Below are 26,026 nucleotides of genomic sequence, written 5' to 3' on the forward strand. Positions count from 1 at the left end.
CAAGTGCCTAACCCTAACCCTCCCTGCCTCCATCCTAAACATACCCCCCCCCCAAGTGCCTAACCCTAACGTTCCCCCCGGCAGCCTAATCCTAACCCTCCCCCAAGTGCCTGACCCTCCCTGCCTGCATCCAAAACATACCCCCCCCAAGTGCCTAACCCTAACCCTCCCTGCATCCTAAACATACCTCCCCCCAAGTGCCTAACCCTCCCTGCCTGCTTCCTAAACATACCCCCCAAGTGCCTAACCCTCCCTTCCTCCATCCTAAACATACCCCCGCCCCCCAAGTGCCTAACCCTAACGTTCCCCCCGGCAGCCTAATTCTAACCCTCCCCCAAGTGCCTGACTCTCCCTGCCTGCATCCAAAACATACCCCCCCAAGTGCCTAACCCTAACCCTCCCTGCATCCTAAACATACTTCCCCCCAAGTGCCTAACCTTCCCTGCCTGCATCCTAAACATACCCCCCCAAATGCCTATCCCTAACCCTCCCTGCCTGCATCCTAAACATACCCCCCCAAGTGCCTAACCCTCCCTGCCTTCATCCTAAACATACCCCCCCAAGTGCCAAACCTTAACCCTCCCTGCATCCTAAACATACCCCCCTCCCAAGTGCCTAACCCTCCCTGCCTGCATCCTAAACATACCCCCCCAAGTGCCTAACCCTAACCCTCCGTGCATCCTAAACATACTCCCCCAAGTGCCTAACCCTCCCTGCCTGCATCCTAAACATACCCACCGGAAGTGCCTAACCCTAACCCTCCCTGCATCCTAAACATACCCCCCCAAGTGCCTAACCCTCCCTGAGTGCATCCTAAACATACCCCCCAAGTGCATAATCCTAATCCTCCCTGCCTGCATCCTAAACATACCCCCCCAAGTGACTAACCCTCCCTGCCTGCATCCTAAACATACCCCCCCAAGTGCCTAACCCTCCCAGCCTGCATCCTAAACATATCCCTCAAGTGCATATCCCTAACCCTCCCTGCCTGCATCCTAAACATACCCCCCCAAGTGCCTAACCCTCCCTGCCTGCATCCTAAACATACCCCCCAAGTGCCTAACCCTAACCCTCCCTGCCTGCATCCTAAACATACCCCCCCCCCAAGTGCCTAACCCTAACGTTCCCCGCGGCAGCCTAAACCTAACCCTCCCCCAAGTGCCTGCATCCTAAACATACCCTCCCTGTCTGCATCCTAAACATACCCCTCCAAGTGCGTAACCCTAACCCTCCCTGACTGCGTCCTAAACATACCCCCCAAGTGCCTAACCCTCCCTGTCTACATCCTAAACATACCCCCCAAGTGCCTAACCTTAACCCTCCCTGCATCCTAAACATACCACCCCAAGTGCCTAACCCTCCCTGCCTGCATCCTAAACATACCCCCCCAAGTGCCTAACCCTCCCTGCCTATATCCTAAACATACCCCCCCAAGTGCCTAACCCTTCTTGCCTGCATCCTAAACATACCCCCCCAAGTGCCTAACCCTCCCTGCCTGCATCCTAAACATACCCCCCCTCAAGTGCCTTACCCTCCCTGCCTGCATCCTAAACATACCCCCCAAGTGCCTAAACCTAACCCTCCCTGCCTGCACCCTAAACATGCCCCCCCAAGTGCCTAACCCTCCCTGCCTGCCTGCATTCTAAACATACCCCCCCAAGTGCCTAACCCTCCCTGTATTCTAAACATACCTCCCACCAAGTGCCTAACCCTCCCTGCCTGCATCCTAAACATACCCCCCCAAGTGCCTAACCCTCCCTGCCTGCATCCTAAACATACCCCCCAAGTGCCTAACCCTAACCCTCCCTGCCTGCATCCTAAACATACCCCCCCCCAAGTGCCTAACCCTAACGTTCCCCGCGGCAGCCTAAACCTAACCCTCCCCCAAGTGCCTAACCCTCCCTGCCTGCATCCTAAACATACCCTCCCTGTCTGCATCCTAAACATACCCCTCCAAGTGCGTAACCCTAACCCTCCCTGCCTGCATCCTAAACATACCCACCCCCCAAGTGCCTAATCCTCCCTGCCTGCATCCTAAACGTACCCCCCCAAGTGCCTAACCCTCCCTGCCTGCATCCTAAACGTACCCCCCCAAGTGTCTATCCCTCCCTGCCTGCATCCTAAACATACCCCCCCAGTGCGTAACTCTAACCCTCCCTGCCTGCATCCTAAACATACCCCCCCAAGTGCTTAACCCTCCCTGCCTGCATCCTAAACATACCCCCCCAAGTGCCTAACCCTCCCTGCCTGCATCCTAAACATACCCCCCCAAGTGCCTAACCCTCCCTACCTGCATCCTAAACATACCCCCCCAAGTGCCTAACCCTTCTTGCCTGCATCCTAAACATACCCCCCCAAGTGCCTAACCCTCCCTGACTGCATCCTAAACATACCACCCCCCAAGTGCATAACCCTAACCCTCCCTGAGTGCATCCTAAACATACTTCCCCCCCCAAGTGCCTAACCCTCCCTGCCTGCATCATAAACATACCCCCCCAAGTGCCTAACCCTTCTTGCCTGCATCCTAAACATACCCCCCCCAAGTGCCTAACCCTCCCTGTCTACATCCTAAACATACCCCCCAAGTGCCTAACCTTAACCCTCCCTGCATCCTAAATATACCACCCCAAGTGCCTAACCCTCCCTGCCTGCATCCTAAACATACCCCCCCAAGTGCCTAACCCTCCCTGCCTATATCCTAAACATACCCCCCCAAGTGCCTAACCCTTCTTGCCTGCATCCTAAACATACCCCCCCAAGTGCCTAACCCTCCCTGCCTGCATCCTAAACATACCCCCCCTCAAGTGCCTTACCCTCCCTGCCTGCATCCTAAACATACCCCCCAAGTGCCTAAACCTAACCCTCCCTGCCTGCACCCTAAACATGCCCCCCCAAGTGCCTAACCCTCCCTGCCTGCCTGCATTCTAAACATACCCCCCCAAGTGCCTAACCCTAACCCTCCCTGTATTCTAAACATACCTCCCCCCAAGTGCCTAACCCTAACGTTCCCCCCGCCAGCCTAATCCTAACACTCCCCCAAGTGCCTGACCCTCCCTGCCTGCATCCAAAACATACCGCCCCAAGTGCCTAACCCTAACCCTCCCTGCATCCTAAACATACCTCCCCCCAAGTGCCTAACCCTTCCTGCCTGCATCCTAAACATACCCCCCAAGTGCCTAACCCTAACCCTCCCTTCCTCCATCCTAAACATACCCCCCCCCAAATGCCTAACCCTAACGTTCCCCCCGGCAGCCTAATCCTAACCCTCCCCCAAGTGCCTGACTCTCCCTGCCTGCATCCAAAACATACCCCCCCAAGTGCCTAACCCTAACCCTCCCTGCATCCTAAACATACTTCCCCCCCCAAGTGCCTAACCTTCCCTGCCTGCATCCTAAACATACCCCCCAAGTGCCTAATCCTAACCCTCCCTGCCTGCATCCTAAACATACCCCCCAAGTGCCTAACCCTCCCTGCCTACATCCTAAACATACCCCCCCAAGTGCCAAACTTTAACCCTCCCTGCATCCTAAACATACCCCCCTCCCAAGTGCCTAACCCTCCCTGCCTGCGTCCTAAACATTCCCCCCCAAGTGCCTAACTCTCCCTGCATCCTAAACATATCCCCCCAAGTGCCTAACCCTCCCTGAGTGCATTCTAAACATACCCCCCCAAGTGCATAATCCTAATCCTCCCTGCCTGCATCCTAAACATACCCCCCCAAGTGACTAACCCTCCCTGCCTGCATCCTAAACATACCCCCCCAAGTGCCTAACCCTCCCTGCCTGCATCCTAAACATATCCCTCAAGTGCATATCCCTAACCCTCCCTGCCTGCATCCTAAACATACCCCCCCAAGTGCCTAACCCTCCCTGCCTGCATCCTAAACATACCCCCCAAGTGCCTAACCCTAACCCTCCCTGCCTGCATCCTAAACATACCCCCCCCCAAGTGCCTAACCCTAACGTTCCCCGCGGCAGCCTAAACCTAACCCTCCCTGCCTGCATCCTAAACATACCCTCCCTGTCTGCATCCTAAACATACCCCTCCAAGTGCGTAACCCTCCCTGCCTGCATCCTAAACATACCCACCCCCCAAGTGCCTAACCCTCCCTGCCTGCATCCTAAACGTACCCCCCCAAGTGCCTAACCCTCCCTGCCTGCATCCTAAACATACCACCCCCCAAGTGCATAACCCTAATCCTCCCTGAGTGCATCCTAAACATACTTCCCCCCCCAAGTGCCTAACCCTCCCTGCCTGCATCCTAAACATACCCCCCCAGTGCCTAACCCTAACCCTCCCTGCCTGCATCCTAAACATACCCCCCTCCCAAGTGCCTAACCCTCCCTGCCTGCATCCTAAACATACCCCCCCAAGTGCCTAACCCTAACCCTCCCTGCCTCCATCCTAAACATACCCCCCCCCAAGTGCCTAACCCTAACGTTCCCCCCGGCAGCCTAATCCTAACACTCCCCCAAGTGCCTGACCCTCCCTGCCTGCATCCAAAACATACCCCCCCAAGTGCCTAACCCTAACCCTCCCTGCATCCTAAACATACCTCCCCCCAAGTGCCTAACCCTCCTTGCCTGCATCCTAAACATACCCCCCAAGTGCCTAACCCTCCCTTCCTCCATCCTAAACATACCCCCCCCCCCAAATGCCTAACCCTAACGTTCCCCCCGGCAGACTAATCCTAACCCTCCCCCAAGTGCCTGACTCTCCCTGCCTGCATCCAAAACATACCCCCCCAAGTGCCTAACCCTAACCCTCCCTGCATCCTAAACATACTTCCCCCCAAGTGCCTAACCTTCCCTGCCTGCATCCTAAACATACCCCCCAAGTGCCTAATCCTAACCCTCCCTGCCTACATCCTAAACATACCCCCCCAAGTGCCAAACTTTAACCCTCCCTGCATCCTAAACATACCCCCCTCCCAAGTGCCTAACCCTCCCTGCCTGCATCCTAAACATTCCCCCCCAAGTGCCTAACTCTCCGTGCATCCTAAACATATCCCCCCAAGTGCCTAACCCTCCCTGCCTGCATCCTAAACATACCCACCGCAAGTGCCTAACCCTAACCCTCCCTGCATCCTAAACATACACCCCCAAGTGCTTAACCCTCCCTGCCTGCATCCTAAACATACCCCCCCAAGTGCCTAACCCTCCCTGCCTGCATCCTAAACATACCCCCCCAAGTGCCTAACCCTCCCTGCCTGCATCCTAAACATACCCCACAAGTGTCTAACCCTCCCTGCCTGCATTCTAAACATACCCTCCCAATTGCCTAACCCTAACCCTCCTTGCCTGCATCCTAAACATACCCCCCCAAATGCCTAACCCTCCCTGCCTGCATCCTAAACATACCCCCCCAAGTGCCTAACCCTCCCTGCCTACATCTTAAACATACCCCCCCAAGTGCCAAACCTTAACCCTCCCTGCATCCTAAACATACCCCCCTCCCAAGTGCCTAACCCTCCCTGCCTGCATCCTAAACATACCCTCCCAAGTGCCTAACCCTAACCCTCCGTGCATCCTAAACATACCCCCCCAAGTGCCTAACCCTCCCTGCCTGCATCCTAAACATACCCACCGCAAGTGCCTAACCCTAACCCTCCCTGCATCCTAAACATTCCCCCCCATGTGCCTAACCCTCCCTGAGTGCATCCTAAACATACCCCCCCAAGTGCATAAACCTAATCCTCCCTGCCTGCATCCTAAACATACCCCCCCAAGTGCCTAACCCTCCCTGCCTGCATCCTAAACTCCCCCCCCCAAGTGCCTAACCCTCCCTGCCTGCATCCTAAACATATCCCTCAGGTGCATAACCCTAACCCTCCCTGCCTGCATCCTAAACATACCCCCCCAAGTGCCTAACCCTCCCTGCCTGCATCCTAAACATACCCCCCAAGTGCTTAACCCTAACCCTCCCTGCCTGCATCTTAAACATACCCCCCCAAGTGCCTAACCCTAACGTTCCCCGCGGCTGCCTAAACCTAACCCTCCCCCAAATGCCTGACCCTCCCTACCTGCATCCTAAACATACCTCCTGCCAAGTGCCTACCCCTCCCTGCCTGCATCCTAAACATACGCCCCCAAGTGTCTAACCCTCCCTGCCTGCATCCTAAACATACCCCTCAGTGCGTAACCCTAACCCTCCCTGCCTGCATCCTAAACATACCCCCCCAAGTGCCTAACCCTCCCTGCCTGCATCCTAAACATACCCCCCCAACTGCCTGACCCTAACCCTCCCTGCCTGCATCCTAAACATGCCCCCCCGCCAAGTGCCTAACCTTCCCTGCCTGCATCCTAAACATACCCCCCCAGTACGTAACCCTAACCCTCCCTGCCTGCATCCTAAACATACCCTCCCAAGTGCCTAACCCTCCCTGCCTGCATCCTAAACATACCCCCCCAAGTGCCTAACCCTATCCCTCCCTGCCTGCATCCTAAACATACCCCCCCAAGTGCCTAACCCTATCCCTCCCTGCCTGCATCCTAAACATACCCCCCCAAGTGCCTAACCCTCCCTGCCTGCATCCTAAACATACCCCCCCAAGTGCCTAACCCTCCCTGCCTGCATCCTGAACATACCCCCCCAAGTGCCTAATCCTCCCTGTCTGTACCCTAAACATACCCCCCCAAGTGCCTAACCCTCCCTGCCGGCATCCTAAACATACTAACCCCCCCCCCAAGTGCCTAACCCTCCCCCTGCCTGCATCCTAAATATGCCCCCCCAAGTGCCTAACCCTCCCTGACTGCATCCTAAACATACCCCCCTCCCAAGTGCCTAACCCCAACCCTCCCTGTCTGCATCCTAAACATGCCCCCCCAAGTGCCTAACCCTCCCTGCCTGCATCCTAAACATACCCCCCCAAGTGCCTAACCCTCCCTCCCTGTATCTTAAACATACCCCCCCAAGTGCCTAACCCTCCCTACCTGCATCCTAAACACACTACCCCCCCCCAAGTTCCTAACCCAAACCCTCCCCCTGCCTGCATCCTAAACATGCCTCCCCCAAGTGCCTAACCCTCCCTGCCTGCATCCTAAACATACTCCTCTCCCAAGTGCCTAGCCCTAACCCACCCTGCCTGCATCCTAAACATACCCCCCCAAGTGCCTAACCCTCCCTGCCTGCATCCTAAACATACCCCCCCCCCGCCAAGTGCCTAACCCTAACGTTCCTCCCGGCAGCCTAATCCTAACCCTCCCCCACGTGCCTGACCCTCCCTGCATCCAAAACATACCCCCCCAAGTGCCTAACCCTCCCTGCCTGCATCCTAAACATACCCCCCCCACCAAGTGCCTAACCCTAACGTTCCTCCCGGCAGCCTAATCCTAACCCTCCCCCACGTGCCTGACCCTCCCTGCATCCTAAACATACCTCCCCCCAACTACCTAACCCTCCCTGCCTGCATCCTAAACATACCCCCCAAGTACCTAAACCTCCCTGCCTGCGTCCTAAACATACCCCCCAAGTGCCTAACCCTCCCTGTCTACATCCTAAACATACCCCCCAAGTGCCTAACCTTAACCCTCCCTGCATCCTAAACATACCACCCCAAGTGCCTAACCCTCCCTGCCTGCATCCTAAACATACCCCCCAAGTGCCTAAACCTAACCCTCCCTGCCTGCACCCTAAACATGCCCCCCCAAGTGCCTAACCCTCCCTGCCTGCCTGCATTCTAAACATACCCCCCCAAGTGCCTAACCCTCCCTGCCTGCCTGCATTCTAAACATACCCCCCCAAGTGCCTAACCCTAACCCTCCCTGTATTCTAAACATACCTCCCCCCAAGTGCCTAACCCTCCCTGCCTGCATCCTAAACATACCCCCCCAAGTGCCTAACCCTCCCTGCCTGCATCCTAAACATACCCCCCAAGTGCCTAACCCTAACCCTCCCTGCCTGCATCCTAAACATACCCCCCCCCCAAGTGCCTAACCCTAACGTTCCCCGCGGCAGCCTAAACCTAACCCTCCCCCAAGTGCCTAACCCTCCCTGCCTGCATCCTAATCATACCCTCCCTGTCTGCATCCTAAACATACCCCTCCAAGTGCGTAACCCTAACCCTCCCTGCCTGCATCCTAAACATACCCACCCCCCAAGTGCCTAATCCTCCCTGCCTGCATCCTAAACGTACCCCCCCAAGTGCCTAACCCTCCCTGCCTGCATCCTAAACGTACCCCCAAGTGTCTAACCCTCCCTGCCTGCATCCTAAACATACCCCCCCAGTGCGTAACTCTAACCCTCCCTGCCTGCATCCTAAACATACCCCCCCAAGTGCTTAACCCTCCCTGCCTGCATCCTAAACATACCCCCCCAAGTGCCTAACCCTCCCTGCCTGCATCCTAAACATACCCCCCCAAGTGCCTAACCCTCCCTACCTGCATCCTAAACATACCCCCCCAAGTGCCTAACCCTTCTTGCCTGCATCCTAAACATACCCCCCCAAGTGCCTAACCCTCCCTGACTGCATCCTAAACATACCACCCCCCAAGTGCATAACCCTAACCCTCCCTGAGTGCATCCTAAACATACTTCCCCCCCCAAGTGCCTAACCCTCCCTGCCTGCATCCTAAACATACCCCCCCAAGTGCCTAACCCTTCTTGCCTGCATCCTAAACATACCCCCCCCAAGTGCCTAACCCTCCCTGTCTACATCCTAAACATACCCCCCAAGTGCCTAACCTTAACCCTCCCTGCATCCTAAACATACCACCCCAAGTGCCTAACCCTCCCTGCCTGCATCCTAAACATACCCCCCCAAGTGCCTAACCCTTCTTGCCTGCATCCTAAACATACCCCCCCAAGTGCCTAACCCTCCCTGCCTGCATCCTAAACATACCCCCCCTCAAGTGCCTTACCCTCCCTGCCTGCATCCTAAACATACCCCCCAAGTGCCTAAACCTAACCCTCCCTGCCTGCACCCTAAACATGCCCCCCCAAGTGCCTAACCCTCCCTGCCTGCCTGCATTCTAAACATACCCCCCCAAGTGCCTAACCCTAACCCTCCCTGTATTCTAAACATACCTCCCCCCAAGTGCCTAACCCTCCCTGCCTGCATCCTAAACATACCCCCCCAAGTGCCTAACCCTAACCCTCCCTGCCTCCATCCTAAACATACCCCCCCCCAAGTGCCTAACCCTAACGTTCCCCCCGGCAGCCTAATCCTAACACTCCCCCAAGTGCCTCACCCTCCCTGCCTGCATCCAAAACATACCGCCCCAAGTGCCTAACCCTAACCCTCCCTGCATCCTAAACATACCTCCCCCCAAGTGCCTAACCCTCCCTGCCTGCATCCTAAACATACCCCCCAAGTGCCTAACCCTAACCCTCCCTTCCTCCATCCTAAACATACCCCCCCCCCCAAATGCCTAACGCTAACGTTCCCCCCGGCAGCCTAATCCTAACCCTCCCCCAAGTGCCTGACTCTCCCTGCCTGCATCCAAAACATACCCCCCCAAGTGCCTAACCCTAACCCTCCCTGCATCCTAAACATACTTCCCCCCAAGTGCCTAACCTTCCCTGCCTGCATCCTAAACATACCCCCCAAGTGCCTAATCCTAACCCTCCCTGCCTGCATCCTAAACATACCCCCCAAGTGCCTAACCCTCCCTGCCTGCGTCCTAAACATTCCCCCCCAAGTGCCTAACTCTCCCTGCATCCTAAACATATCCCCCCAAGTGCCTAACCCTCTCTGAGTGCATCCTAAACATACCCCCCCAAGTGCATAATCCTAATCCTCCCTGCCTGCATCCTAAACATACCCCCCCAAGTGACTAACCCTCCCTGCCTGCATCCTAAACATACCCCCCCCAAGTGCCTAACCCTCCCTGCCTGCATCCTAAACATATCCCTCAAGTGCATATCCCTAACCCTCCCTGCCTGCATCCTAAACATACCCCCCCAAGTGCCTAACCCTCCCTGCCTGCATCCTAAACATACCCCCCAAGTGCCTAACCCTAACCCTCCCTGCCTGCATCCTAAACATACCCCCCCCCCAAGTGCCTAACCCTAACGTTCCCCGCGGCAGCCTAAACCTAACCCTCCCCCAAGTGCCTAACCCTCCCTGCCTGCATCCTAAACATACCCTCCCTGTCTGCATCCTAAACATACCCCTCCAAGTGCGTAACCCTCCCTGCCTGCATCCTAAACATACCCACCCCCCAAGTGCCTAACCCTCCCTGCCTGCATCCTAAACGTACCCCCCCAAGTGCCTAACCCTCCCTGCCTGCATCCTAAACGTACCCCCCCAAGTGCCTAACCCTCCCTGCCTGCATCCTAAACGTACCCCCCCAAGTGCCTAACCCTCCCTGCCTGCATCCTAAACGTACCCCCCCAAGTGCCTAACCCTCCCTGCCTGCATCCTAAACATACCTCCTGCCAAGTGCCTACCCCTCCCTGCCTGCATCCTAAACATACGCCCCCAAGTGTCTAACCCTCCCTGCCTGCATCCTAAACATACCCCCCAGTGCGTAACCCTAACCCTCCCTGCCTGCATCCTAAACATACCCCCCCAAGTGCCTAACCCTCCCTGCCTGCATCCTAAACATACCCCCCCAAGTGCCTGACCCTAACCCTCCCTGCCTGCATCCTAAACATGCCCCCCCGCCAAGTGCCTAACCTTCCCTGCCTGCATCCTAAACATACCCCCCCAGTACGTAACCCTAACCCTCCCTGCCTGCATCCTAAACATACCCCCCCAAGTGCCTAACCCTATCCCTCCCTGCCTGCATCCTAAACATACCCCCCCAAGTGCCTAACCCTATCCCTCCCTGCCTGCATCCTAAACATACCCCCCCAAGTGCCTAACCCTCCCTGCCTGCATCCTAAACATACCCCCCCAAGTGCCTAACCCTCCCTGCCTGCATCCTGAACATACCCCCCCAAGTGCCTAATCCTCCCTGTCTGTACCCTAAACATACCCCCCCAAGTGCCTAACCCTAACCCTCCCTGCCGGCATCCTAAACATACTAACCCCCCCCCCAATTGCCTAACCCTCCCCCTGCCTGCATCCTAAATATGCCCCCCAAGTGCTTAACCCTCCCTGACTGCATCCTAAACATACCCCCCTCCCAAGTGCCTAACCCCAACCCTCCCTGTCTGCATCCTAAACATGCCCCCCCAAGTGCCTAACCCTCCTTGCCTGCATCCTAAACATACCCGCCCAAGTGCCTAACCCTCCCTCCCTGTATCCTAAACATACCCCCCAAGTGCCTAACCCTAACCCTCCCTGCCTGCATCCTAAACACACTACCCCCCCCAAGTTCCTAACCCAAACCCTCCCCCTGCCTGCATCCTAAACATGCCTCCCCCAAGTGCCTAACCCTCCCTGCCTGCATCCTAAACATACTCCTCTCCCAAGTGCCTAGCCCTAACCCTCCCTGCCTGCATCCTAAACATACCCCCCCAAGTGCCTAACCCTCCCTGCCTGCATCCTAAACATACCCCCCCCCGCCAAGTGCCTAACCCTAACGTTCCTCCCGGCAGCCTAATCCTAACCCTCCCCCACGTGCCTGACCCTCCCTGCATCCAAAACATACCCCCCTCCAAGTGCCTAACCCTCCCTGCCTGCATCCTAAACATACCCCCCCCGCCAAGTGCCTAAACCTCCCTGCCTGCGTCCTAAACATACCCCCCAAGTGCCTAACCCTCCCTGTCTACATCCTAAACATACCCCCCAAGTGCCTAACCTTAACCCTCCCTGCATCCTAAACATACCACCCCAAGTGCCTAACCCTCCCTGCCTGCATCCTAAACATACCCCCCCAAGTGCCTAACCCTCCCTGCCTATATCCTAAACATACCCCCCCAAGTGCCTAACCCTTCTTGCCTGCATCCTAAACATACCCCCCCAAGTGCCTAACCCTCCCTGCCTGCATCCTAAACATACCCCCCCTCAAGTGCCTTACCCTCCCTGCCTGCATCCTAAACATACCCCCCAGGTGCCTAAACCTAACCCTCCCTGCCTGCACCCTAAACATGCCCCCCCAAGTGCCTAACCCTCCCTGCCTGCCTGCATTGTAAACATACCCCCCCAAGTGCCTAACCCTAACCCTCCCTGTATTCTAAACATACCTCCCCCCAAGTGCCTAACCCTCCCTGCCTGCATCCTAAACATACCCCCCCAAGTGCCTAACCCTCCCTACCTGCATCCTAAACATGCCCTCCCTGCCTGAATCCTAAACATACCCCCCCAAGTGTCTAACCCTAACCCTCACTGGATGCATCCTAAACATACCCCCCCTCCCCTAGTGCCTAATGCTAACTCTCCCTGCCTGCATCCTAAACATACCCCCCCCAAGTGCCTAACCCTCCCTGCCTGCATCCTAAACATACCCCCCCAAGTGCCTAACCCTAACCCTCCTTGCCTGCATCCTAAACATGTGCCTAACCCTAACCCTCCTTGCCTGCATATCCCCCCAAGTGCCTAACCCTAACCCTCCCTGCCTGCATCCTAAACATACCCCCCCTCCCCCAAGTGCCTAACCCTAACCCACCGTGCCTGCATCCTAAACATACCCCCCCTCCCCCAAGTGCCTATCCCTAACCCTCCCTGCCTGCATCCTAAACATACCCCCCCAAGTGCCTAACCCTCCCTGCCTGCATCCTAAACATACCCCCCCTCCCCCAAGTGCCTAACCCTCCCTGCCTGCATCCTAATTATACCCCCCCAAGTGCCTAACCCTAACCCTCCCTGCATCCTAAACATACCCCCCCGAGTGCCTAACTCTAACCCTCCCTGCCTGCATCCTAAACATACCCCCCCCAATTGCCTAACCCTCCCTTTCTGCATCCTAAACATACCCCCCAAGTGCCTAACCCTAACCCTCCCTACATCCTAAGCATACCCCCCCAAGTGCTTAACCCTCCCTGCCTGCATCCTAAACATACCCCCCCCCAAGTGCCTAACCCTTATGTTCCCCCCGGCAGCCTAAACCTAACCCTCCCCCAAGTCCCTGACCCTCCCTTCCTGCATCCTAAACATACCCCCCCATGTTCCATAACCCTAACCCTCCCTGCATCCTAATCATACCTCCCCCCAAGTGCCTAACCCTCCCTGCCTGCATCCTAAACATACCCCCCCTAGTGCCTAACCCTCCCTGCCTGCATCCTAAACATACCCCCCCAAGTGCCTAACCCTCCCTGCATCCTTAACATACCCCCCAAGTGCTTAACCTTACCTGCCTGCATCCTAAACATACCCCCCCCAAGTGCCTAACCCTCCCTGCCTCCTAAACATACCCTCCAAGTGCCTAACCATCCCTGCTTGCATCCTAAACATACCCCCCCAAGTGTCTAATCCTAACCCTCCCTGCCTGCATCCTAAACATACCCCCCAAGTGCCTAACCCTAACCCTCCCTGCATCCTAAACATACCCCCCCAAGTGCTTAACCCTCCCTGCCTGCATCCTAAACATACCCCCCCAAGTGCCTAACCCTAACCCTCCCTGCCTGCATTCTAAACATACCCCCCCAAGTGCCTAACCCTCCCTGTATCCTAAACATACCCCCCAAGTACCTAACCCTCCCTGCCTGCATCCTTAACATACCCCCCAAGTGCCTAACCCTTCCTGCCTGCATCCTAAACATACCCCCCGAAGTGCCTCACCCTCCCTGCCTGCATCCTAAACATACCCCCCCAAGTTCCTACCCCTAACCCTCCCTGCCTGCATCCTAAACTTACCCCCCCAAGTGCCTAACCCTCCCTGCATCCTAAACATACCTCCCCCCAAGTGCCTAACCCTCACTGCCTGCATCCTAAACATACCCCCTCAAGTGCCTAACCCTCCCTGCCTGCATCCTAATCATACCCCCCCCCCAAGTGCCTAACCCTCCCTGCCTGGATCCTAAACATACCCCCCCCAAGTGCCTAACCCTCCCTGCCTGCATCCTAAACATACCCCCCCCTCCCCCAAGTGCCTAACCCTAACCCACCCTGCATCCTAAACATACCCCCCTCCAAGTGCCTAACCCTAACGTTCCCCCCGGCAGCCTAAACCTAACCCTCCACCCCTAGTGCCTAACCCTGACCCCACGACTTACCGTCTGGCTGCTGGTGCCGTGATTCTGACTGGTGTCGGCATCCCGCATGCCGGCATTATGATTATATCCCGCAGAATCTGCATATGACATATTTGCTAAACATCGCAATGGTCAGGGTCACAGTCTCTGGACAAGCAGTCTTGGACCTGTGAACAAGCAGCGGTAAGGATCGCTCCTATAATATATCTGATTGCAGGGACCAGGATACGGCATCTAATGCTGGGGACACACTGCGCCATGTTTTGAACAATTTGGCCGATTCCAACTCATCGGAACGACAAATCGTGTAGTGTGTGATGTGCGCTCCCCCGTGTCGTCCGTCGCACCCTTAGATCTTTTGTACATGCAGAAAGATCTGAGGATGTCGCAAGTGATGCCATGCTGCCGCCGAATGCAGCAAGGCCCCGCTAACCCCCCCCCTGCCCCCGCTATCCCCCCCCCACCCCCTCTGCCAGGTCCGTTGCTTACGAGGTCTGTACACACTGAGAAGAGAGCTAATACTTTGACACCAAATTAAATAGGCGTCTTAATCTGAATTTGGCACCAGAGTGATGTCATCTGATCGGCACTTTAAGAGAACGCTATGTGCCCACCCCTGGAGGGGAGCATAGGCGTCATGTAATGTAGGAGGGGGCGTCTGAGGAGGTATAGAGGGAGCCCAGTGAGGAATGTGTGAGAGCCGGGAGTGCATGGTGAGGTATGAGGCTTCGCTGCCAGACCCGGTAATTAGGCACTAGGTACCATATGGTATCCATCTTTCTTCTTCCCCCCCACTAGGGACACAGGGTGAACACTGGGGTATAGCCTGGAGGGGAGAGTCTGGGCAACAAATAGTTAAATGCAAATACCCAGAGGAGTAACATGGAACTATGGCGCACGGAGAAAGTGCGTGTCATAGCGCCCCCTCCTCCCTGTGCCAGTGGGGTATGGCCAGCCTGCGGGGGAATACTGAAGAGAAGAGGCAAACAGTGGCAGTATGACGCTGGGCATTGAGGTCCCATTGGGGGAATAGAATGCTTTGGTGATCTGACAGTGAGGGATATCTGCTATGGCACTGCTTTATTTATCTGTAGCTCCTACAGCAGGATCTGACTTTTATCTCCTTTGAATCATTGTTATTAGTCAATAGAGGAGATTGTATTATATATTCTGATCATTTAACTTAAACTGACAGAATACATGTGCTAGAGTGATATTACACAGGGTGCCCAGCTTATTACTGCGATTACTGCCCCGAGCAGCTGTCACTGGCACCTATAGTGATATTACACAGGGTGCCCAGCTTATTACTGCGATTACTGCCCCGAGCAGCTGTCACTGGCACCTATAGTGATATTACACAGGGTGCCCAGCTTATTACTGCAATCACTGCCCCGAGCAGCTGTCACTGGCACCTATAGTGATATTACACAGGGTGCCCAGCTTATTACTGCGATTACTGCCCCGAGCAGCTGTCACTGGCACCTATAGTGATATTACACAGGGTGCCCAGCTTATTACTGCAATCACTGCCCCGAGCAGCTGTCACTGGCACCTATAGTGATATTACACAGGGTGCCCAGCTTATTACTGCGATTACTGCCCCGAGCAGCTGTCACTGGCACCTATAGTGATATTACACAGGGTGCCCAGCTTATTACTGCAATCACTGCCCCGAGCAGCTGTCACTGGCACCTATAGTGATATTACACAGGGTGCCCAGCTTATTACTGCAATCACTGCCCCGAGCAGCTGTCACTGGCACCTATAGTGATATTACACAGGGTGCCCAGCTTATTACTGCGATTACTGCCCCAAGCAGCTGTCACTGGCACCTATAGTGATATTACACAGGATGCCCAGCTTATTACTGCAATCACTACCCCGAGCAGCTGTCACTGGCACCTATAGTGATATTACACAGGGTGCCCAGCTTATTACTGCAATCACTGCCCCGAGCAGCTGTCACTGGCACCTATAGTGATATTACACAGGGTGCCCAGCTTATTACTGCAATCACTGCCCCGAGCAGCTGTCACTGGCACCTATAGTGATATTACACAGGGTGCCCAGCTTATTACTGCGATTACTGCCCCGAGCAGCTGTCACTGGCACCTACAGTGATATTACACAGGGTGCCCAGCTTATTACTGCAATCACTGCCCCGAGCAGCTGTCACTGGCACCTATAGTGATATTACACAGGGTGCCCAGCTTATTACTGCGATTACTGCCCCGAGCAGCTGTCACTGGCACCTATAGTGATATTACACAGGGTGCCCAGCTTATTACTGCGATTACTGCCCCGAGCAGCTGTCACTGGCACCTATAGTGATATTACACAGGGTGCCCAGCTTATTACTGCAATCACTGCCCCGAGCAGCTGTCACTGGCACCTATAGTGATATTACACAGGGTGCCCAGCTTATTACTGCAATCACTGCCCCGAGCAGCTGTCACTGGCACCTATAGTGATATTACACAGGGTGCCCAGCTTATTACTGCGATTACTGCCCCGAGCAGCTGTCACTGGCACCTATAGTGATATTACACAGGGTGCCCAGCTTATTACTGCGATTACTGCCCCGAGCAGCTGTCAATGGCACCTATAGTGATATTACACAGGGTGCCCTGCTTATTACTGCGATTACTGCCCCGAGCAGCTGTCAATGGCACCTATAGTGATATTACACAGGGTGCCCTGCTTATTACTGCAATCACTGCCCCGAGCAGCTGTCACTGGCACCTATAGTGATATTACACAGGGTGCCCAGCTTATTACTGCAATCACTGCCCCGAGCAGCTGTCATTGGCACCTATAGTGATATTACACAGGGTGCCCAGCTTATTACTGCAATCACTGCCCCGAGCAGCTGTCACTGGCACCTATAGTGATATTACACAGGGTGCCCAGCTTATTACTGCAATCACTGCCCCGAGCAGCTGTCACTGGCACCTATAGTGATATTACACAGGGTGCCCAGCTTATTACTGCGATTACTGCCCCGAGCAGCTGTCACTGGCACCTATAGTGATATTACACAGGGTGCCCAGCTTATTACTGCGATTACTGCCCCGAGCAGCTGTCAATGGCACCTATAGTGATATTACACAGGGTGCCCAGCTTATTACTGCAATCACTGCCCCGAGCAGCTGTCACTGGCACCTATAGTGATATTACACAGGGTGCCCAGCTTATTACTGCAATCACTGCCCCGAGCAGCTGTCATTGGCACCTATAGTGATATTACACAGGGTGCCCAGCTTATTACTGCAATCACTGCCCCGAGCAGCTGTCATTGGCACCTATAGTGATATTACACAGGGTGCCCAGCTTATTACTGCGATTACTGCCCCGAGCAGCTGTCACTGGCACCTACAGTGATATTACACAGGGTGCCCAGCTTATTACTGCGATTACTGCCCCGAGCAGCTGTCACTGGCACCTATAGTGATATTACACAGGGTGCCCAGCTTATTACTGCGATTACTGCCCCGAGCAGCTGTCACTGGCACCTATAGTGATATTACACAGGGTTCCCAGCTTATTACTGCAATCACTGCCCCGAGCAGCTGTCACTGGCACCTATAGTGATATTACACAGGGTGCCCAGCTTATTACTGCAATCACTGCCCCGAGCAGCTGTCACTGGCACCTATAGTGATATTACACAGGGTGCCCAGCTTATTACTGCGATTACTGCCCCGAGCAGCTGTCACTGGCACCTACAGTGATATTACACAGGGTGCCCAGCTTATTACTGCAATCACTGCCCCGAGCAGCTGTCACTGGCACCTACAGTGATATTACACAGGGTGCCCAGCTTATTACTGCAATCACTGCCCCGAGCAGCTGTCACTGGCACCTATAGTGATATTACACAGGGTGCCCAGCTTATTACTGCAATCACTGCCCCGAGCAGCTGTCACTGGCACCTATAGTGATATTACACAGGGTGCCCAGCTTATTACTGCAATCACTGCCCCGAGCAGCTGTCACTGGCACCTACAGTGATATTACACAGGGTGCCCAGCTTATTACTGCGATTACTGCCCCGAGCAGCTGTCACTGGCACCTATAGTGATATTACACAGGGTGCCCAGCTTATTACTGCGATTACTGCCCCGAGCAGCTGTCACTGGCACCTACAGTGATATTACACAGGGTGCCCAGCTTATTACTGCCCCGAGCAGCTGTCACTGGCACCTATAGTGATATTACACAGGGTGCCCAGCTTATTACTGCGATTACTGCCCTGAGCAGCTGTCACTGGCACCTATAGTGATATTACACAGGGTGCCCAGCTTATTACTGCAATCACTGCCCCGAGCAGCTGTCACTGGCACCTATAGTGATATTACACAGGGTACCCAGCTTATTACTGCGATTACTGCCCCGAGCAGCTGTCACTGGAGGGAGAACACCTATGGGAAGCTCCATTCTCAGCTATTCTCCTACATCACATATATACATTACACCTATATTACTGCCCCGAGCAGCTGTCACTGGAGTGGGGACACCTATGGGAAGCTCCATTCTCAGCTATTCTCCTACATCACATATATACATTACACCTATATTACTGCCCCAAGCAGCTATCACTGGAGCGGGGACACCTATGGGAAGCTCCATTCTCAGCTATTCTCCTACATCACATATATATATTACACCAATATTACTGCCCCAAGCAGCTATCACTGGAGGGGAGACACCTATGGGAAGCTATATTCTCAGCTATTCTCCTACATCACATATATACATTACACCTATATTACTGTCCCGAGCAGCTGTCACTGGAGCGGGGACACCTATGGGAAGCTCCATTCTCAGCTATTCTCCTACATCACATATATATATTACACCAATATTACTGCCCCGAGCAGCTGTCACTGGAGGGGAGACACCTATGGGAAGCTATATTCTCAGCTATTCTCCTACATCACATATATATATTACACCTATATTACTGCCCCAAGCAGCTGTCACTGGAGGGGGGACACCTATGGGAAGCTCCATTCTCAGCTATGCTCCTACATCACATATATACATTACACCTATATCACTGCCCCGAGCAGCTGTCACTGGAGCGGGGACACCTATGGCAGCTCCCTTCTCAGCTATGCTCCTACATCACATATATACATTACACCTATATCACTGTCCCGAGCAGCTGTCACTGGAGCGGGGACACCTATGGGAAGCTCCATTCTCAGCTATTCTCCTACATCACATATATACATTGCACCTATATAACTGCAATTACTGCCCTGAGCAGCTGTCACTGGAGTGGGGACACCTATGGGAAGCTCCATTCTCAGCTATTCTCCTACATCACATATATACATTACACCAATATTACTGCCCCAAGCAGCTATCACTGGAGGGGAGACACCTATGGCAGCTCCCTTCTCAGCTATTCTCCTACATCACATATATACATTGTACCTATATTACTGCCCGAGCAGCTGTCACTGGAGGGGGGACACCTATGGGAAGCTCCATTCTCAGCTATTCTCCTACATCACATATATACATTACACCTATATTACTGCCCCGAGCAGCTGTCACTGGAGTGGGGACACCTATGGGAGCTCCATTCTCAGCTATTCTCCTACATCACATATATACATTACACCTATATTACTGTCCCGAGCAGCTGTCACTGGAGCGGGGACACCTATGGGAAGCTCCATTCTCAGCTATTCTCCTACATCACATATATACATTGTACCTATATTACTGCCCCGAGCAGCTGTCACTGGAGTGGGGACACCTATGGGAGCTCCCTTCTCAGCTATGCTCCTACATCACATATATACATTACACCTATATCACTGCCCCGAGCAGCTGTCACTGGAGCGGGGACACCTATGGGAAGCTCCATTCTCAGCTATTCTCCTACATCACATATATACATTGTACCTATATTACTGTCCCGAGCAGCTGTCACTGGAGCGGGGACACCTATGGGAAGCTCCATTCTCAGCTATTCTCCTACATCACATATATACATTGTACCTATATTACTGCCCCGAGCAGCTGTCACTGGAGCGGGGATACCTATGGGAAGCTCCATTCTCAGCTATTCTCCTACATCACATATATACATTACACCTATATTAATGTGAGTACTACTAATCATGTTCTGTTGCCACCATTATTATTATAATTACAGGTCTCCTAATATTTTTTATAAATCCGTAACTTATTTAGGATATAGAGCAAACTAACTGAGATAAATTAACAGGCGGCCGTCATACAGTGCAGCGCCACATGAATTCCGGAACTCTGGATGGCGCCCTCTGTCCATTTTGGCTCCCGGAGCTCATGCTCCAATGGAATCACCCTCGCTACTCCCCTGCAAATACCCACAAGCCTCCTCTATACCCCGCCCCCAGCCATCGCCCATTAGGTTTTAGTTTGGTGCCAACAGGAGGGCACCATATTTAAGGGGGGCTATTTTAGTTGCCCCCCCCCATGATTTATGTTAATGTATTTAAACAATAGTTTATTTTCATCTTGAGTTGGCAGTGGGAGGCGTCTTATAGGACGCTTCATCGACCCATCGCCGGGGCCGCAGCATTGACTACTTGGTCAGTGACTTTGGCCGCAGGTTCCTGACTCCGGAAAAGCATCTGGCGCTAGACGGGGATAAGGTATTGCTGGATTGCGGCTGTTACTGCCGGTGAAGGAGACCACCGACTGTACTGGCAAGTGGTGCTCCCGGTCTCCCGCACCGCCCACTAGATCACCAGGGCATTTTTATGTAACATGGTACCGATAATTGGCAGCAATGGACATTAGCCCTGGGGGTCTGGCAAGATGGGGGAGGGGGACGCTCCCTAAGTCCCCTCCCAGAACCCTGGGGCGCTTTCTCTATGCAGCCGGCAAGCCCCAGGACAGGATCCTCCCTTCTCGCTAAGTGGTCATTTATTACACTGCCTGCCTCAGCATGGGGAGAGAAGCTGGGCTCCGGTCTCCTCCATGACTCGCTCCTAGCAGCCTTGTTATAGCCTAGTTATAGGCAAATAATCAACAGATCACCGATGGTTTCATGCCATCGATGTTATTCACCGATGGCACCATCTATGGTTAGTTCGCTGGTGACCATACCTAATGATTATTTGTGTTTGTAATAAAAACTCATGCGATCAATGATGTGAATCAACCTACAATAAAGGCTAGCATCTATATCCTAATGCGTTTTCCTCTCCCTGCACTAATCCTCCTGTCCCTCTATCTCTTCCCTGTCAGGACGGTGACTGTGACCTCAGGGAGTTCCTCTGCCGGTGTCTACGAGGATCCCACAGTCACATCATGTCATGTTCTCATAGCAACCCACACCTGGCCAATACCTCGGACCTACACATCCAGCCTCCAATATTACTGCATCAATAAACTCTTTATAATGTTTCATTCAAATACCTGCGCACATAAAACCTGTTTTGTAGTGAACTACAGCTGTTAGGAGCCTTCTATTACCCTCTCCTGTGCAAGGGCCATAGTGTGTAACTGCGTGTGTGATTTGCTACATGTAACGCATCCTATAGCGTGTTCATGGTCCTATGTGCCTTTTTGTTTCTCGTGTTTCAGGTCCAAGTTCCTCAGTGATAAGTGGATGACACAGAAGCATTTCCTGAAGGTGGAAGATCTGGAGGGGAGTAAGCCTTGGTAAGACCACGTCATGTATGCAGATTGTTCTGGAGATCCCAGGCACATTGTAGTGACGTCTCCTCTCTTCCTGCCTCAGGTGGTGGAACGTCAAGGTTTCATCTCTGTCCCTTTCTGCTCCGCTGACTGTGCTTCCATCCGTGAGCTGCAGCCAAACCATCCAGCTTCTCCGAGAGAAAGGCTTTGACCAGGTTCCCATTGTATCCGAGGCAGGGTGAGTTCTCCTACTCTTCCCTACACATCCCTATCAATGTTCTGGAAACAAACACAGGAATACAGCAGAAAATAGGAAGCGCTGTCACAAAGCAGCTGGTATACGGGGTAGTCACCCCCTAAGTAATCAAACACTAAAAACAAAAACACCAGAATACCAGCGCTAAGGTAAAAAGATGGACAGTCTGAAAATGAAGTCATTAGATGTGCATATATCATCTTTCTTTTTTTATGAATAAATGCAATTATACCACATATAGTACGTACAAATGCTAGAACCCTTATTAGCATAAAAAATCCATTAAGATAAAAAAGTAATTAAACATATGTCTCTGTTCCTGTGTGGTCAGAACAGGACCTAGCACTCCCTGCACTGTATTCAAGATCGGAGTAATGTTAAACAGCAAGAAATTACTAAACGGAGGGCAAATTAAGGGCCTGATTCAGACCCGCTCGCGACTGCGCTCGCAAGCGGGTCGATGGTAGGCCATTGCGCACGCGAGGCGTGCGCGAGCCGCGGAGCGAGTGAGAACTTCACTCGCTCCGGGGCTCGCTACAAGACGGGGCGTTCCAGAAGGAATGCCTGCCGTTTGTGGGCGGCCCTACTGACATCACTTGTGATGTCAGTAGTGGACTTCCGGCTCTATTAGAGCAGGAAGTCCACTTGGCATTGCGAGTGCTGAGACACTACCACAAGGGTCTCCTCGCAATGCCGATGGTCGTGATAATCGCGATCATCGCCAGGCCGCTCGCACAAGCTATGGGTGGTCACTCACAGCTGTGCGAGTGGCCTGGAGGCCGGAATTTAAAAAAATACGGACGCCCTGATTCAGATAGCAAATAGCGTGCGCTTCTGAATCAGGCCCATATTCCAACACAGGACTTATCATACAAGGAGCAAAGAAATGGGCTGTATATAGTCCACCTGCAATGTCTCCAATGCTGAACCAGTCACAGGGAGGATAGAAAAGTCCAAATAATAGCCCAGTTCATCCCAGGGTTCCAGAGAAATCAGCTCAACGCGTTTCACTGGGTAAATCCAGCTTCCTCAGGAGTATACCGCCCTCCCTTAGGAATGTCCTGTCTGACAATGCCAGCGTGCCCACATCAACCACCAGTTAGGCTACGAGCTCCCTGGAGATGAAAGGGATCGTTCTGAGCTCCACAATCCCACAATACAGAGGTAGAGAACAAGAGTTATTACTACAGATAGTGGGGCCACAAGATAACCACACAATGGCATCTCCGAAGCCCAGCGTAATCCACTATTACTACAGGACAAGGGACAGAATGTGTCTCTAGTGGATGTTATGTGAGTTCTCAGAGTTTCCTAATTGTTTGCCTGTTACCTCCGGTAGCTACGCTGCCCCAAGGGTTCTCTATAAAGGGTTCAGGTGATGCTTGTGGTACATGGATGACAAGAGGTCCATTATGGGGTCTTCCAGTAAAGCAGGATGTATTAAGCCAATTAATGTTTCTAAAGGTGCCCATCCACTAGACGACAGGCAAAAGACTGCACGATTCCGACATTGTACTCTCTGCACATTGTACATCTGCCCCTTGCAGTGAGTAAATCTATTTTGCTGGGTCAGTAATTATCCCTCCTATCACCACAACCTGTTGGGGGTGGGGGATGGTACTTGAGGACTGGAGTTGGAAACCCCTGCGTTAGAGGGTAGTGCTGCTGGCTCCCACTGAGATCCATGTTTGGGATGAGACTGTGGCTCCCTCATCCAGCACCTATCACACGGGACTGGACGCCAATACAGAAATCCTACATTGGTGTAAATGATGGATGATCGCTGGGGGCAGGTAAGGGGCACCGGTCTGTGGCAGAGGGTGGTGTAATGTGTCTGGCTGTGCCATGGATTCATGTCTGCACGTGTAGGCTTTCCATTATCGCTATTACCTAGGACTGGTGCTGCTTGTGCCGTCTAGAGTCTGCATTTGTAATACAGGTAAGCAGGTAATACAATGAGGCCACGTATCACCTGTTTCTACTTCAGGGTCCACAGGGTGACCTTGGGGTATAGCTGGATCCTGGATCCTCGGGCACCACGGAGTTAAAGCTTTCAGCTGCTCCCAGGATGCACTTGGGTCCAACCTCCCCTATACCCCGCCCCCGAGCCACAGGCACCTCAGTTTTAGATGGTGCCCGGCCGGAGTCGGGTCACCCTGCGGGGGGGGTCTGCAGGAGCAGCCCCCTAAAGTTTTTTTTTTTTAACTTAGTTAAATTTATTTATTTATTTACTACAGTTTTTCTACAGAGCGGCAGCGCTGGGCTGTCTGTACAGACGCCCACGCTGCCGCTCCTTCTCCCTGCTGGCGCCGCGACGCCAGCACTGAACTGGGGATCGCGGCGGGGGAAGCCAGAGTCTGTACTAGCCGGACTCTGGCTTCCCCCGGGACTGCTGCCGGAAGACGCCGGGGAGATCAGGTAAGCCGCGCACCGCTGATTAGCGGCGGTGCGCGGGTTCCTTTCAAATGCAGTCCCATGCCCCCGGTCTAGGGGACAGACCGGGGGCGCTAGCGGTGGCGGCGGGCCCCCCCTCCAGCGGAGGCATACCCCGCCAGACCACTAGACCACCAGGGTTAATATCGCGGCAAGCGGGATGCCGGCAACCCGGGGGTTAATATGCTAGCCAGGGGAGGAAGCCTTCCCTGTCAGCGGCTCCTCCCCTCAGCTCAGCGCGCCTTTCAGCTCGGAGTCTGGCGTCGCTGAGCTGCAGCTACTCGGCCACTCCTCCTCTGAGGTCTCCAGCGGCCATTTTCTCTGTGGCAGCGTGGATACTCTCAGGGAGCACGCGGACCGGTCCCCCTGTGTACCTCTCCCCTGCAGAAGGACAGTGTACACAGCGCTATAGCCCTCCCAGACACTGAATCTGGGAGGTTGATTGTAGTGGAAAGGTGCAGTGAGTATATCTTCCTGCATGGTATGTGACTTTTGCTAGTGCTGCCTGTCTGTGTCTTTTTTCTACTTACTGTCAGCCTGTACCTATCCCTTTCCTTCTCCTACAAGCCCTACAGGTGTGCGGGGGAAGGGTGTTTCTACTGACCTCACCTATATAGATCACGTATTTGTGAGGTCCGTCACATACAGTTGTGTGCTACACGGTGCCATATTGTGGGCTGTTGTTCAGCACACTGGTGAGTGCGCACGTTTTCTTCCTAAGTCATGTCTGAGGAGGAGATTGAGCACTCCGGGGCTCCAGCATTGTTCTCCTGCAGGCGCTGTTCTGCAGGAGTGGATAGGGAGGATTTGTCACAGGACGGCCTGTGCGGACGGTGCCAGGCGGTTCCTGGTACGTCTAAACCTCCCATTTCGCAGGAGCCACCATGGGCGATGTTTTCCCAGGTGCTGGTGTCCATCGCGGACCGTCTGTCGGTCCCGACTGCCGCCCCTACTAGGGCGTTGCCCCAGCCTGCCATCCCCCATTCCCCGGGTGTCCCACAATTATTGCAGACTCCCCCGGGGTCTCAGCCTGTTGGTCCCTATGCGGGGTTGCCAATGTATATTCAGTCCACCCCTGTGGCACAGCCGGCTGTGGTGCCGTTTCAGACTCCTGTGACAGCTCCTCCACCCTGGGTGGATGCGCTTTCCCACACTGTCCAAGATTTGGCGGCAGCATCTTCGGCTTTTCAGTCGATGTTGCGCAGTGACGTGCCCTCCAGGGCGTCTAAACGCTCAGTCATGGCACAGGCTGCGCATCTTTCGGATTCTGAGGGGTTCTCGGATGATGGTGAGGTACAGGATGACTCAGCCTCAGATGCCTCAGTCCAGGAGGTAGACACTAAGTCTTCCATCAATGTGCGGGCTCTGGTTAAGGCGGTGCGGGCTATTCTTCTGATTGAGGATGAGGCACCCGCTCCCAAGTCAAGGTATCCTAGTTTTAAAAAAGCTAAGGTTACTTCTGCAGCGTTCCCCTTGTCTGATCAGTTGACTGATCACATGGCGGTGGCCTGGCAGACGCCCAGTAAGCGTTTCCTGCCACAGAAACGCTTGGCGTCCAATTATCCATTCCCGGAAGCGCATTGTAAGAAATGGGAAACTCCGCCTGCAGTCGATTCCCATGTAACACGCCTCATCAGGAGTGCTACTTTGCCATTGCCGTCTATATCCTCG

At 53.9% G+C, this 26,026-nt stretch overlaps 1 protein-coding gene across 1 annotated transcript in view; it reads left to right on the forward strand.

The window, feature by feature from the left end:
• The window catches only part of LOC148443018 (cystathionine beta-synthase-like), a 129,326-nt gene that overhangs the window by 59,874 nt on the left and 43,426 nt on the right, over positions 1–26,026 (forward strand). The window contains exons 8-9 of the mRNA XM_088463375.1: positions 21,613–21,690; positions 21,770–21,904. Coding sequence (XP_088319501.1) covers positions 21,613–21,690; positions 21,770–21,904 — 213 coding nt within the window. The remainder of the gene's footprint in view (positions 1–21,612; positions 21,691–21,769; positions 21,905–26,026) is intronic.

This window comes from Taudactylus pleione, unplaced genomic scaffold (assembly GCF_031769625.1).
Source record: "Taudactylus pleione unplaced genomic scaffold, aTauple2 ptg001351l, whole genome shotgun sequence".
Lineage (NCBI taxonomy): Eukaryota > Metazoa > Chordata > Amphibia > Anura > Myobatrachidae > Taudactylus > Taudactylus pleione.